This window comes from Contarinia nasturtii, unplaced genomic scaffold (genome assembly GCF_009176525.2).
Source record: "Contarinia nasturtii isolate CC-2019 unplaced genomic scaffold, AAFC_CNas_1.1 Cnas_scaffold_78, whole genome shotgun sequence".
Classification (NCBI taxonomy): domain Eukaryota; kingdom Metazoa; phylum Arthropoda; class Insecta; order Diptera; family Cecidomyiidae; genus Contarinia; species Contarinia nasturtii.
Genome location: NW_022197436.1, coordinates 4,950,005 through 4,965,977, shown reverse-complemented (window position 1 = coordinate 4,965,977; position 15,973 = coordinate 4,950,005). Strand labels below are relative to the sequence as shown.

The 15,973-nt window shown below is 31.6% G+C and overlaps 3 protein-coding genes across 4 annotated transcripts; 2 read left to right on the top strand and 1 right to left on the bottom strand.

Moving 5' to 3' along the window:
* Window positions 1-5,243: 5,243 nt before the first annotated feature.
* Window positions 5,244-9,106, top strand: LOC116344076 (SPARC). Of its 2 annotated transcripts, none has more exons than XM_031772504.1 (9): window positions 5,244-5,379; window positions 7,206-7,296; window positions 7,380-7,472; window positions 7,742-7,832; window positions 8,045-8,307; window positions 8,376-8,525; window positions 8,588-8,735; window positions 8,793-8,845; window positions 8,917-9,106. In XM_031772504.1, exons 2-9 carry the CDS (start codon window positions 7,228-7,230, stop codon window positions 8,962-8,964), a joined length of 915 nt encoding a protein of 304 aa, XP_031628364.1. In that variant the 5' UTR covers window positions 5,244-5,379; window positions 7,206-7,227; the 3' UTR covers window positions 8,965-9,106. The 2 variants fall into 2 exon arrangements, with proteins under 2 accessions (XP_031628364.1, XP_031628441.1); XM_031772581.1 differs by lacking the exon at window positions 5,244-5,379 and adding an exon at window positions 6,908-7,137.
* A 1,128-nt stretch (window positions 9,107-10,234) lies between these two features.
* LOC116343932 (histone H2A.V) lies at window positions 10,235-12,407 on the bottom strand. Its single transcript, XM_031772299.1, has 4 exons — window positions 12,220-12,407; window positions 11,809-11,886; window positions 11,431-11,544; window positions 10,235-10,510 (listed from the first exon to the last, which is right to left on the bottom strand). Exons 1-4 carry the CDS (start codon window positions 12,220-12,222, stop codon window positions 10,325-10,327), a joined length of 381 nt encoding a protein of 126 aa, XP_031628159.1. The 5' UTR covers window positions 12,223-12,407; the 3' UTR covers window positions 10,235-10,324.
* An 881-nt stretch (window positions 12,408-13,288) lies between these two features.
* Window positions 13,289-15,818, top strand: LOC116343856 (nucleosomal histone kinase 1). Its single transcript, XM_031772177.1, has 8 exons — window positions 13,289-13,768; window positions 13,837-13,906; window positions 13,972-14,168; window positions 14,232-14,444; window positions 14,517-14,706; window positions 14,778-14,882; window positions 14,983-15,360; window positions 15,446-15,818. The coding sequence occupies exons 1-8, from the start codon at window positions 13,514-13,516 to the stop codon at window positions 15,676-15,678; spliced, it is 1,641 nt and encodes a 546-aa protein (XP_031628037.1). The 5' UTR covers window positions 13,289-13,513; the 3' UTR covers window positions 15,679-15,818.
* The last annotated feature ends 155 nt before the right edge of the window (window positions 15,819-15,973 follow it).

Sequence of the window (15,973 nt, the reverse complement as noted above, 5' to 3'; positions counted from 1 at the left end):
TAGAGATTTTGATTTATTTCGAATCGAATTTTGAAAACGATTAAAATCACATAAATAAAATGTGAAACATAATTCAAAGAAAAAATGTTTTTTTTTTTTTGAAGAAATAGATTATATGTGATTTCTTTTGTACAACAACAAGAACAAGTAATGAAAACATTATTATATTAATAATAAAAGTGAAAACAAAAAAAAAAACTACAACTGTAAAGAGAAAAAAAAGATTGTTGAGCTGCTGAGTCCATGGGTAATGCCGAGTGGATATCTCTTTTCGGGAGAGGATGGTAATTTAAATACTGTCTACATTATTGCACTTGCAATACCATGCGTTTCCAGCAAGTCGATAAGAAAAATAGGACAAGAAAAACTCAAAAAGACACATAAAAACCCATTATCAAATAAATTTAGTGAATAAAAACCAATCATACACACAAACACATTCACACACACACAAAACAAATAAACACTCTCAATGCAAATCGCAACCATATTCGAATTACATTCTACTCTAAAGTCATATTTCGCAGTCAAATTACTAGAAAAAAAAATGCAAGAAAAAAAAAGAAAACTAATACGCGACTGTACTTACACTGAAAAACACATACATAACTCTACATTTAAAAGAAAAAACATACAATAATAATGAAAATAAAAACTCCGCATCCAACAAAATGAAAAACAAGAAGTAAAAAATAGAAAAAAAACTTCATACACACTCTTTTTTGAATAGACAATTTTATTAAAACGAAATAGAAAGTCGATGTTTATTATATCTCCGTGTTGTGCGGAATATATATACAAAATACACATTCTTAGGCAGAGATTTTGTTAAACAAAATACGAAGAAGAAGAAAAAAAAGAGAAACATTTTTAATTTTTAATAAATTTATCTTTTTGTTTTGAATTTTATGTTGAAAAAGTTTTTGATTTTTTTACACCGTTTTTTTTTATTTTTCTTTCAGTTAACAATCAAACGATTTTTTCTTTTAATTTTAATTCAAGAAGAAACAAATAAATGACAAAAATTCTATCGCAAAGTCTCGAGTTTCTTTCTAACAATTCACTTTCGTGCGGTAAAAAGTTTCATGAGATTTATCATGGAAATCTTTTCGAGTTTGCAAAATTTGCAAATGAATTCAAAATATGCCAAAAATTCATTTTATATTTAATTGAAACCATAGAAATGGCAGTTGAAAGCACAGATTTCATATGAATATTTGCCATAAAACATACGTGACATATGTACGATTGTTGATATTTGCTTTGTTTTGGAGCAACCAACTCCTTCACCGACATACTTATATGAATTTCCCATTCATGATTTTGAGCTTAAAGAATGTCCCGAAAATAAAGCAAAACATCAACAATTAATCCGGGCAACTATTCATAAGCAATCAATGTTTTTGATACATAAACTCAATACAATGAGAAAAAAATGTTACAGTAAGTAGTTAGTTGAGCAACAAAAAAAATTTAAAACAAAAAACATCAATTATGTAAAATTCCTAAACACAGGCCAATAACTTAGCATAACTTTTTTAAATGAATGTAGACAATTCTAACTGCGAAAAAAAAAGAAACGAACAAAAAAACTCTATTAACAAATAATTTACTTCATTTTTTGCCTGACAACATCAACAACAACAAAAATCAGTGAAATCAAAATCGATCGCTTCTGCTTCCGCTGACGGAGGTTCGCGTTTGTATTGTGGCAACCTTTTTTGATTCATTCGGACATAAATGTATAGCACTTTCGAATAGTGTTTGGTGTGAACAACATTTGTTTGTTCGTAGACATTACAAATGGAATATTTTTTTCATTTGGTTTTTCGTTCATTCATAGAGTTTTTTTGCTGATTTTTTATGAATTCCCGAACCAAATACATTTACAACCGAAAATTTAATTACATTTCACTTTATACAAAACGAACATTAAAAAATCGCTATGAACGAACGAACAAACGAATAAGTATTAAATTTTCATTGCATACGAACGAAATAGTAATAAAAACGAACTGTATACAATTTCAAATGTTTGACAAACACATGTTCTTCTTCCAAATACAGAACCGTTGAGAAATTGGTGATAACGCGTAAAACGATGATAGCAAAAATCAATGGAATATCTCTCTATCTCTTTCTCTCAGACATTATATTGGGATATTTGCATCCAAATGAATCGGCTCAGCCAGATATCGTCAGGCGCTAAAATGGAGTGAAAACAATACTGGAGTGATTTTTATAGTGATTGTAGCAATGTAATTGTAATTATAACAATTCACTTCAATTTTTTTCACTCAATTTTAGCTCCTGACAATATCTGGCCGAGCTTATTCATCTGGCTGAATATCTCAATATAATGTCTGCTCTCGTTCTCTAAAATTTTATAAATTTGAAATTGTTGCAATTTTTCAAATCAGAACCAGCCAGCTCATTTAGCTGGCTAACGTACTGTCAGCTCAACTGACCAGTTAGTTCAATATATTGTCTGGTTCAAATGTCAGACTGACTTGACGCACTTTGCCTCTTCTTTCGCTTCAAATATTTGAATATCAAAAGAAAATAACATATAAATACTACTATATGAACCAACTAGAATATTTTTGACCTCAAGAAATTTGTCAAAATTAAACTGCAACAAATTTCCTGAGCTCACGAATATTCTAATCGATTCATATGTATTATAGTTAAAAAAGGAAGTATCAAAAATGCATATAAATGAATATTTCCAGATGGGCCGAAGAAAAATGGAATTTTTCTAAAAATACAATTTGCGAAACGTTATTCAGGTTATTATGTCAATAATGCGCATTAAAATCCCGTAACTGAATGATTTTTAAAGATCGCTTCTAATTTAAATCAATATCCGAATTAAACAGGAGCTGTGATAAACGAGTTGTTTAACTTAGAAACGGATTTTTTGTTTCACAATGTGCAATCATTCTGAATCTGTGTATTAATTTTGTTTTCTTTCTGATTTAAGTAGATTTTTTTAAAAAGTAATTGTTATATGAATTTTGGTTGATGTAATAAAAACAAACGAAAAAAAGAATAGTCAACAAAATGGGATGGCGCTCTTAAAGTTTTTTTTTTGTTTTAAAGATACCTATATGTTATGTAATGATGTATTTAAATTATTACCACTTCACAGTGGCACTGCAACAACGCAAGAATTTATTTTTTCCGATTTATAAAAAAACGAAATTTGATTTCATTGCTTATGAGACACTGAGAAAAAAAAATGATTGCGAGACTGATAATCAGGTTACGTACAGTTTTGTTTTTTTATAAGACTTCAAAATCTTCTCTTGATTGAATTTTGAATGAAAAAAACGCCAAATACTTATCTAATGAACGAAAATAAAATCTATAATTACTATACTTTTGCCTTGATTTGTTGATAAACATCACATATAGACAAAATAAACGAATCGAAGCCAAAGTGTGTCCTGATTTCATTTCATAAAATTCAATTGAAAATGTACAGACAGAAAATTGATGTCGACCTAAAAACATTCAAAGAAGAAGAAAAAAACATTAAAACGCACACACACACACACAAAAAATAAATTAAAATAAGATCCAAAAAACACTCGAAACTGCTTACCAAAAGACCGAATTCACAATCGATCAGACGAGATATATCAAAATTCTTGAAATAAATTTTCAAATTTCACACAACGTTTAATTTTGCATTATTTTATACATGTAGCAGCTATTTAATGCTATAGGATATTTATTATCTTTATACATTCTTTGTAGCAATCCAAAAGGACAAGACATCATGATACCTTTAGCAGAGAATCGATGATGGTTTTGTGGCCGAGAGCGACTTGACGTTTTTATCGTTACGGAATTTTTACCATTTGAAAGAATACGCAAGCGAAATTCATCTCATGACGGATGCATTTATAGAAAATTTATCATTTCTTTTTTTTTATCGCTTTAAATGACTTCAACTTGTGTGAGTATTGCATATGGAAACATTTGAAATGTGACCTTTGAAATATTAGAACATTCACATTAAATTTGGTCCATTAACACAAAAACTTATTGTTTTTGTTTCTAAGGTGTATCAGAATTCGTTTAAATCGTTGAATTGGCTCTGGTTCATATTTGAATGTGCCAAAATACATTTACGAAATTTTTCATTTTTCATTTTGACCCGATCATTTCTTTTCATTGAAAAATTCAATATTTTTTGAGCAAAGAAATCACTTGCGGATTTGTTTTTCTTTTTTTTTAAGTAGTTTTATCAAGGAGTTCACTTTTCCGGTTTGTGTACTGAAACTGAAATTGGATTTCATGTGCTGTTCTTGAATTTTCTACATTCATAGCTCAAATTTAGAAGAAGAACAAATGATTCTAGAGCTATATTCAAGTTATCACAATATGTACAGGATTTGGAATCTTTTTTTACGCTTCTTTGATGAATAAAAATAGAGCAAATTGACTTAACTTTTTGACAAAAATCACAAACTGCGAAATACAAAAATAATATTGATATCAATTGCTTTTTCGGTCAGTCCGAAGCAAAGAACCAACATGAAATTTAATGAACAAAAGCATGTAACAAATGTTAGTAAGCCAAAGTAAAAACGTAAACAACATACATATGCAACATGATAAGCGAAACGAATCAAGGCCAAGATAGAATAGTTTGTCGATAGTTTACAATTCAGAAAATGAAATGCTGCAAAAGGGAAGAGAAAACATCCAAACGAAAATTATTATTCGAAACAAACAAATGTGTTCATAAAAAAAGAAATGTTTTGAAATAAATTTCCTTTTACATAACGTGGTTTTTTTGTTACCAATCACAATTCCGGGTGCATGTCTATAGCTCAAGGATCCTTTTTACAAATTCAAATAAAATAACAATCAATAAAGGAAAATTTAAAAAAAAAACCTAAATATTTTATTCTTACCACAAGCGGTTTTTGGCCTAAAATTTACCGATTTTTTTTTTGCATTTTAAAGAGCACGAAATTGATTGAAATTCATCTCACGAAGTGAGTTGATACATACAGTGTCTTTGGATGCATTATCAGAAGAAATATCGCGTGAACATGATTCAGTGAACGTAAAGTTTAACGCAGCGACTTCAACTTATGTATGAATTAGAAATAAAATCGAAACAGGAAAGAAACCCAACCGAAAGAAATAGAAGAACAAAAAAAAACGGACACGAAGTCGCGACCGCGCGCGATTTCTTAACAGCAGACGGAAGGCATATCTGCTTCCTCTAAATCAGTTGATCGTGTTACTTAGTGCTGAGTGGACGTACATTTCAGAACATATATTTCACAAAAGTGAACTGAAAATAAATCGAGAACAAAAGGGTTAAATTAACAAGTTTTTTTTTCTCGCTGACCAAAGGTATGAATTGAAATTTTAAACTTTTTGAATTAATTCATAGATTCAAATTTTGTGGTATGTTTCTAGTACTCCGCACTATAATTGATAAAGGCAAACGTTACAATAAATATTCGAAATTCGAATAAGCTGAGGTCGAATGTTATCAATTTTCCTATAAAAAAAAATGACCGAAATTTTTTTATTGGACAAAACACTTGAAATTCAATTTTGGGCATTTGATTCTATTTAATATTATTCTTATTTTATGTTCTTCTGAATAGTGGCCAAAAATCTGAAATTATCACTATTTCCATGATCAAAACAGTTATAATAACCTTGACCAAATGTGTTTTGGTCAAATTTTTAATCAATGTTCTGAAATTTCATCTAAACTGATAAGCTTAGAAAAGGTTTTAGGCCAAATCCAGTTTTTTTTTTCATTTTAATAATTTTTTTTTTGCAAAAGGAAGATTCTCAAGCAATGAGTTCAAATTAAATGCGCACTGCATCACTCACATAAGAGACTGTATAAAATACAAAATTGTAACGCAGCTAGCGCCACTACGGATGACTATGGAGTTCTTGTCGGTAGTATTCAACCGAGCAAACGTATTTCCACTAGTTGGCGGCAACTTAGAATAGACTGAGTTTCGTCATGGTGCTAGTGATTTGATAGTTGACAGCAAAATTTTGGTCCGATTAAACGTAAAATAAAACCTCATCCAATGTTTTGTTTTCTGAAAATTCTATTTTCAGTTGCAATGAACGGCAACAAAAATTGAGAATATGTTGTTCATTGCATGCATACGATTGCGAATATGATCGAGCCGCAAGAACATGTGTGTTGCTTTTTTCAAAAAGAAAAAAAAAATGATGATTTCCGAAATTGGAGCCACCTACGATGTGTATGAATTGCCATTCCGTCTTCATATTCGACAAAGAACAGCGCTCACATTTACAATGTGCATTTTGAATATAAAATTGTGCTGATTGCAGTCGAGCACATTTTAATTTTCATTGAATTTAGTGTGTATTTGTGTGTGCTACTTGTACTCAGAATTTGGTCTCATAAAACTGGCGATAAATTCAAAATTATTCATTTCATACAAACTGATATTTTCCGAATGAACTAAAAAAACTCATCTTCTGTCGTTGTTGCCGCCGCTTTGAAATGGAAAAGACCGAAATGAATACATTGTTTCGTTCGCTCGTAAATTTAATGCACTCTGCATAATTTACAGATTTACTTATATATACGAACAAATTGCTTGCAAGAGAATATATGAATTTCTCGCGAAAAATGAATTGAAATTGCTCTATATTTTGAAGCGCTTTATTTATATCAGCGATTAAGAAAAGAGTCATTTTCATGCGTTTGATTGTCTGCATAAACGCATCACAATGAACACAATCAAAATATTGCACGCTTCATTGTTTTCAATAAAGCACGCGCGCGTTTACGCTGAGGATATGCATATAAATTGTGCTAATCAGATAATGTGGACGATCAGTGTTGTAAAGTTTTGCTGTGGTTTTAGTATAACAACATAAATATATATGCACAATTGAAATCTGGACCGGATGTTTTCTACGTCGTATTCTGTTATGTGTTAAAGACTGTTGTTTTATATCCCTGGGCCTACGTATTCGCAGTCAGTTTTTTTTCGTACGTGTATCGTATATAATATGGAATTTTGGCGGAATTGTACATTGCACCGGAGAACAGAAACATTCCTCATCGCAATTTTATCTTAAGAAATATTACATTAGCCCAGTTTTGTAAACACGAAATGCTTTATTTTTCGCTCTTTTATATGTAAATAATATTTGTTTCTCTATTTCTACAGGATATTTCGCAACGCGGATACTATGAAGTTGAAATATTTTCAACTGATTGCTTTGTTGCTCTGTGCAACTCTAGCTTTTGCCAAAGACGATGTAATTTTCGTTTAAATATTATTATTTCAATGTGGCAAATCAACAAATGATTATTTTTAAGATTTTCATTTTTTGATCTTTAGCTTGACAACTTGGATGATGACTTAGCTCAAGATGATTTAGAAGATTTGGAGCGTGACGAAGAACTTTTACGTGAATTGGAAGAAGAACAACAGGTACTAGAGCTGGCCATTTTAGGTGACTTCTGAGATTTTTATGACAATGTGCAATAATTTGAACTTTTTGCATGGACTTTCGCTTTGAAAACGCAAATTGCGGTGGCACATTTTATTTCAAATCTTTAAAGTGAAAACCCACAAGTTCAAATTACAGCATTGTTAAAAAATCCTCAGAAGTTACCCAAATTGGTTACAACTTTTAATGATGTTCAAAAGATAAAACAAAGTGCGAAGAATGAATGAAAATAATTTTTGGTCTTTTTCAGCATAAAGATTTGGCACGCGAGAACCAAAAGGCTGCTGAAATTGCTGCAGATCTTGCATCTCAAATGATTGAAAATCACGCACCAGTCCTACGTATGTCAATGATAATTGTGGCCATTTCTAACAATTGTTTTTGGCCAATTTTTTGTACAGATCATTTTGAAAACTCAAATTATGAATTAAAATTTAAAAAAAAATTATAATTTGTGTTTTTTAAAGAAATGTTTGAACAAAAAAGAAAATCTTCAAAAATGATCAACCTTAATCCCTTGAATTATGTTTGCATTTTTTTTATTTTGCTGCAGTTGATCCATGCGCAAAAATCCATTGTGGTGCAGGAAGAGTTTGTCAAGCCGAAGATACCACTGCCAAATGTGTATGCATTCCAGAATGTCCACAACAATCTGATCCACGACGAATGGTCTGCTCAAATCATAATCAAACATGGAACTCAGACTGTGAGGTCCATCGTGAACGTTGTCTCTGCGATACAGACGATTCACGTTGTAAATCGGCTGAAATGAAACACATTCATATTAGCTACTACGGCGAGTGCAAAGAAATTCCGGTAAAATAGTCCTGAACATGATGTTGAATCACGTCAAATGAACTGTATATATGTTTTTAATTTGCCAGACATGTACTGATGAAGAAATGAGCGACTTTCCAAGACGTATGCGCGATTGGCTGTTCAACATAATGAATGATTTAGCACAAAATGATGAATTCCCATCACAGTACAAAACTTTACAAACCGAAGCTGAAACCAATATGACACGTCGATGGGTAAATTCAGATCTTTTTAAACTTTGATTAACATTATTTTCATCATTATAATCGTACCAAAGGTGAATGCTGCTATTTGGAAATGGTGTGATTTGGATGGTCATCCACATGATCGATCAGTGTCATTACACGAATTGTTCCCAATCCGAGCACCATTGATGTCACTCGAACATTGTATTGCACCGTTTTTGGAGTCATGTGATCCCGATGGTATACATGTTTCTTAAATCTTTAACTTTCAACTCACTAATTTTTTGGTTTTGATAGGTAATCATCGTATTTCGCTTCAAGAATGGGGAAAATGCTTGGAATTAGACGAGGTACACACAATCAATTGAATGATAAATGTCTATTTTGATCAACTGATGGAATTTAATTGTTTCAATTTCAGGGTGATATGGAGTATCGTTGTGAGGAGATTAGCAAAGTCAACGAATAAATACTCAATACACGCATTGTTGAAATGACAATGCATCGATGCATGTCAAAACACATTTAATGTGTGTGAATGCCAAACACAAATATGCCAAAAAACTAAATAAATTTTCGTTAAATAAACTCGAATAAATAAATTAGTTGAATTCTTTGTTTGTTTTTCATCGAGTAAATGGAATCCAGTAAATGAATGGATTAAGTTGATTATAAAACTTTTTTTACCTAAACACATTTATTTTACCATCTTGGTGTCAATTCCCATTAGCCTGTACGAATTAGTACGATTTGGAAAATAACTTTAAGCCAAAAGTGTTCGTTTTGTATTTTTATTAGCACACACAAGTTTAACACAACTTTAAACAAGACATTACTGAAAATCGTTTGTTTTTTTTTAATTTGCTAAATTTTCCCTAAATCTAAGAGATGAATGTTGCGATATCAGAACTACTCGTGTATCGATTGTTTTTCCATTTCATTATGTGTGTTTTCTTTATTAGTTTGTTTGTTTCCTTCATTTAAATCAGTACGTTTTTTTCTTGTGTATTATTTAATTCTCAGTAATTTCTCTTCGCATTTATTCAATTACCATTTGAACTATTATTGTATTCAAATTACAATATTAATTAGCCTTTATTTACCATTTTGTTGATTGTTGTTTACTTGTCTTGAAGAGAATTTTCGGATGTTTTAACATTAATATTGTGTAGAGGTTTTTTTTTTGTTTCGCTTTTTTCATTCCGTTCTTTATTTGTTTTCTATATTTAATTACGATTAAACAGTTTTTTATTTATTCATTTAATTTCTCAAAAACAGCAAAAAAAAATGATTGTTAAATGTCTTATGATTCTAATGGGGGAACAATTTCTCTGACAAATCGTCGATAATGAAAATTATCAAAAACTTCTTCCGCAATTAAACTTAAGAATGTGGTAAGAAAACAAATTTCTTTTTGTAAAATTGTCTGTAATAGAAAACCCTTTCCTAAGAACACACTTGTTATTATTATTATTAAAATTATTATTTTTCTTTCTTTTTTTTTTTCTTTTGTTTGTTGTTTGTCTGGCCTGTCTTTTTCTATATATATGAAAAGTGGAATTTTGAAAAGTCTATTGAAAAAGAAAAAGAAATGTTTTGTTATTGTTTGTTTGATTTGAATTTGAAATGAATGTGACTCATGATTCTCATCATCGTTAAAAAAAATGAATAAATTATTTGATTCAGAAGATGAAACAGTTGTTGGTTGTTTTGTTTTCTTTAAATGCTACGATTAAGTGATTTCTCTGCAGTAGAATTATTTAAAAAAAAAAAAGAAATTATTCTGGATGTTTGTTTGTAATGGGATTCGTCGATTATGATTAATTTGGTTATTCTGGGCCTCCCTTCTTGCCGATGAGTGATTTGTGGATGTGTGGAATGACACCACCACCAGCAATAGTTGCTTTGATTAAACTGTCCAATTCTTCGTCACCACGGATGGCCAACTGCAAATGACGTGGGGTGATACGCTTTACCTTCAAATCTTTTGAGGCATTACCAGCCAATTCCAATACCTAGAAGGGCACACGTAATCAAGAGGAGAGAAAAAAAAACCGTTAAAATTCGTTTATTTAAAGTTCGGTCGATATGGTCATAAAATTGTTTGAAAGCCGCCTTATCGAATCGTTTCTTAGCTCTATGAGAAACTATAAAATAACAAACAAAATGATTAAAAATGAGCAACATAACTACTGAAACGATGCAATGAGCACGCACAGACGCATGTATTGCGATTTAAAATAAAGTGTTATTCGACGATAGTGAGAAGGAGATAGAACGATAGCACTATTGTTTGGCGGCAAAATGCACTTAGTTTACACAAGCACATATTGCTTGCAAGCCGTATACAATTTCAATACAGCGACTGTACACACACACACATACATACTTTTACATCATTCTCTATTGCCTGAGCGTGCACACACATGCATAGAATACATAACAAAGTAACGCACTTCGTTTACGCTTGGACGAAGGGTGAGTAGAGGATAGCAAAACAACGCCAAATCATTTGAAAATGGAACCAACGGTTTTTGTGCATCTCTTTTTCTCACACACAACATCAAATCGCTTCGCTTCGCTTTAACACTCAAAACGTCTCAAAATGAATGCATTTAGAGAATAGAATGCCACGCGCGCGCGATTGAAGGAAGAGAAAACGGACAAACAAAAAAAAAAGCACACACACACAACCGAACCATGTTTATTACAATTTCCCCGAATGATAACATTTTCTACGATACATGTAATGTAAATAAAATTGGCACAAATAACTGAATCGATCCGAAAAATTTATGAAGAACGCGCACACAAAACACAAACAAATCGTTAAAAAAAAAAGAAACAAAATGGCGGCAATCAACACCATTATGAACGCACAATTGAACCTTTTATGAATATTAAGATGTAGAAATGCTTTGTAAATGTTACTCACTTCGGCTGTTAAATATTCCAAAATAGCGGCACTGTAAACGGCGGCGGTGGCACCAACACGACCATGGCTGGTTGTGCGATTTTTTAAATGCCGGTGAATTCTTCCGACAGGGAACTATAGCGCAAAAAAAAAAGAGCATATATATATAAAAATATGTATATATATGTTGATATACAAACACAAATGTAGAATTAAAAAAAAACAACAACAAAAAATGGTAGCGTAAGCACTAGCGACAATATGACAGAGCGCCAAAAATATAATAACATTGGAGAAAAAAAAATTGTTGTTGTAATCGAAATTAGCGCTCAAAGTATGATAAAAAAAAATTGATCATCTTTTCTCACTCAATTTTTCAAAAAATTGTGCAACTATTACCTGAAGTCCTGCACGTGCTGAGCGTGAGACGGCCTTTGCTTTCGATTTTCCTGAATCTTTACCAGCTTTACCACCAGCCTGAAAAGAAGAAACACTCCGTTTAAATAAACACACACTCAATTCAATGATTACTACCAAGCCCCTTCGATACCAACGAAGAAAAAATATTTCCCGTTTTGCGGTAAATTAAGGTTAAGAGTACACATATCGGTTTTGGAGCGCAATTAGCAATTAGAATGAAACACAAAATTTCTATCGAATTAATATATTTTTCATTTTTTTATCTATTCCCCTCATATTCTATACCAACAAAATCAATTTCGCGCATTTTTTTTCTTCTTCTTGCTTTCCATTTCCCGATAAATATAAATTACCAAAATATTCAATAGAATCCAAACAAAATTCACTTACCATTTTTAGTTTTTTACAATTTTTCTCGATTTACAAAACGTTCGAACGAAATAACTTTCAATTAGTTTCACAGAAAATTACAAATCTGTATTTTGTTTCGCCAAAAATATACACACAATATAATTTTCGTATCGCACACACTCAAAGCGTTTCAGTCTGTTCGCTGCCGAGTTCTAAATAGAAGTGAAAAAAAGCCCAAGCACTGAAAAAGATGATGCCGCGAAAATACATTTGCTTATTAGTGTTGTCTGATACATATGGCATTTCGTCATTATTCAGTTGGCAACGAACGTAAAAACAAACGAGACGAAAGAAAACAATCCGATGAATGCATTCAATGTCGACAGTCGAACAACATAGCACATCTATGAGTTGAATCTTTTATCGTTATTTATGACATCCTTTGAAATCAATTTGGATTTTTTTTTCTATTTCATAAGATTATGCAATTCAAATAGAATGAGTAATTTTGTCACGAAAAAAGAAAATATTCATAATTCTTTTTTTTATAATCGCATATTATACGCAGATACGCCCTCCTTTTTCTGCTTTTTCAAATTATATGTGATTATAAATTGAGTTTGTAATGTACAGGAATCGTTCGTATGAGATTCGATATACTTTAGAACAACTAGATTTGTTTAATATTTTATTGTTTGGTACTTGGTTGTATTGAATTATCTATAGGACAAAGGAAAAAATAAATTTTATTTAAAAAAAAATCAAATATTCTTAATGCGTTAAAATATTCATGAAGTACAGCCGTTTTGTTTTTATTTTTAGGTTGTCATTTTATTGTTGACCTAGACTTCGAAAAACAACCAATTAATCTATTTAAATTAATTTTCAATGCATATACTGACATTAAAGTATCTATTAGTAAATATTTGTTAGAAAAAACAACAAATATCCAACAAAATTCGTTGAAAAATTCCTGAACTAAATGTCGATTGCACAATATTTAACGTATAATTTTGGCGCGAACTAAACGCATCCATTGGTGTATTTTTTCGATTGTATTCTGCATTGACATTATACAGCATTGAGCGGCATTTATGTCAAGCTATTCATATTCATACGGTTAAAATAAGATCATCAACCAAAATATGATTCAAACGTTTTAATTTCATAAAAAATTGTTTTGAAAATTTTGTTTTGTTTGTGTGCATTCAATTATCAATAATATCGTTATATTTCTTGTGCCATTTGCTATTCAAATAGTTAATCATTTCGTTGGTTGTTTGGTTGATGATTTTCATTTTCAAGAGTTGTTATAGCATATATATAGACAATAATGCCAAAGGCATCTACATCAAAAGCGACAACAGCGTCAAAGGCGCCAAATAAAAAACCAGCCGTTAAACGAAAAGCGAATGCATACCAAATGCCTGAGAGCATTCCACTGGGAATGGTTTTTACCGATTTATCGAAGCAACAATGGAAAATTGGACCGTCAATTGGTGTCGGTGGTTTTGGTGAAATTTATTGTGCTTGCAAAGCCAATGAATCAACTAAAAAATATGAAGATTATCAATATGTTGTTAAAGTGGTATGCATTGAATTGGCTGAAAAATTAAATTATTGGAATTTTTTTATAAAACTATATCGAATTTATAGGAACCACATGGAAATGGGCCACTCTTTGTTGAAATGCATTTCTATATGCGCAACGCAAAACCAGCAGACAGTAAGATTTGATTTATATAATTTAAAAAAATAGCAAAAAATGTAAAAAATTATTCTGATTTACAGTCGAAGCATTCAAGAAGAAACGAAATCTGAAAGCGCTCGGAATGCCACATTTTGTTGGACATGGATCACACGATCTAAATGAGAAGAAGCATCGTTTCGTTGTTATGCCACGATTTGGTTCAGATATATGGAGTTTGTTTTTGAAAAATGATCGAAAGATGCCATTGCACACTGTCTACCGATTGGCCATTCAAATGGTATTGATAATGATCTAACCAACAAATTGACAGTTTTTTCATATTGTTTTTTTTGCTTGATAGATCGATGTGTATGAATACATTCACGATTGCACTTATGTCCATGCGGACTTGAAGGCCACAAATATGCTGCTTGGTTTGGGAAAGAATGGTGGCCATCAAGCATATTTAGTTGATTTTGGTTTGGCATCACATTTCACAACTAAAGATTTTAAACCGGATCCGAAGAAAATGCACAACGGAACAATCGAATATACATCACGCGATGCCCATCAGGTAATAGACACATTTTTTGTTCTACTTCGTAACACTTTTACATTTGACATGGTGATCTTTCTTCTGAATCAGGGTGTTCCAACGATGCGTGGCGATTTCGAAATTCTGGCCTACAATGTGATTCAATGGGCAGGCGGTGAATTACCATGGGAAAAGAATAAATTACTTGGAACACCAATTAAAGTGCAACAGGCAAAAGAAGAGTTGATGTCAAACATTGAAACACGACTTAAAAGTTGTTTTGCCAGCCAACAATGCACAGGTAAAAAAAAACAAATTCATTTTTTATCATAATTCAGTTTTAATGATTTTTTTTTCGAATTTCATTTCCAGAACCAATCACTGTCTATTTGAAATACGTTTCAAAACTGAAATATGATGAAAAACCAGACTATGAAAAGTGTCGCAAAATTTTCGTCGACGGCCTAAAAACGCTCGGTAAAACATCTCTTAATATTCACATTTATATCATTGAGACCTTCTATTAATTTTTCTTTCAAAACTCCTATATAATTGCATTTTTTCCGGTCCGGTTTAGGTAAAACCAATACTGGTGATTTGGAATTCAAGACATCATCATCGTCAGCAGCATCTAAAAGAGCATCAGCAGCTGCGGCCAGTCCTGTTAAGGAATCACGACCAAAAGTTGGTCGACCGTCCGGAAAATCGGCTGCCAAAGCATTAGATAATGCCGAAAATATATCACCAAAAGGAAAAAATTCACGTAAACGTGATGTAGTTATTGACTCAAGCGAGGATTCACCATCGCCATCGAAAAAAGTACGTACCAACACAAAGTTGGTCGACAAAGGCAAAGTATCAACACAAGTTCGATCCACAAAAGCGTCATCGGGTCGAACAACAACCACTACAAATTCATCAGTCGTTGTAAACAATCATGTCAACAAAGAGAAAGGTAAACAGAAATTATCTCCTTTACTTTCCTACTATTGGTATAACACAACAATCCTATACAATTGCCTTTTTCTGATCATTTTCAGGTACAACTAATAAGACGTACAACATAAATTTGGATTTAGATATCAGTTTTGATGCGAATGTTGTAGTCAGCGTAAAACGGAAGAAGAATAAACCACCAAAACCGGAACCAGTGGACAGTCCAAATCAAAGCTTTCAATCAACCGACGAAATTCCACCGAGTGACAAAAGTTTCATGGTTCAAACGACAAAAGTATACAAACGTGCACCACGCACAAGTCCACGAACAAAATAGCACACATTAAATACCATATTGAAACTCACAATACATTCATTTAAGGTTGATTTTAGTGCTTGTTTTTATTGTTCATTGGTTAAAATAAAGAAGAAAAAAAAAATTCGAAATTCGATTTGCTGTATACATGTTTAATAAAGCGAAAAATAAATTGAAATTCAGTGAATAAAATTGCATTTATATTGATTTTTCATTTCACAATTTCGGAAATTATAATTGCTTAAGAGATTTTATTTTGGTCGGATGCATTTTCGGTGTGCCATTGAAACCAGTATTTGTAATCGCAGTCAAAGAC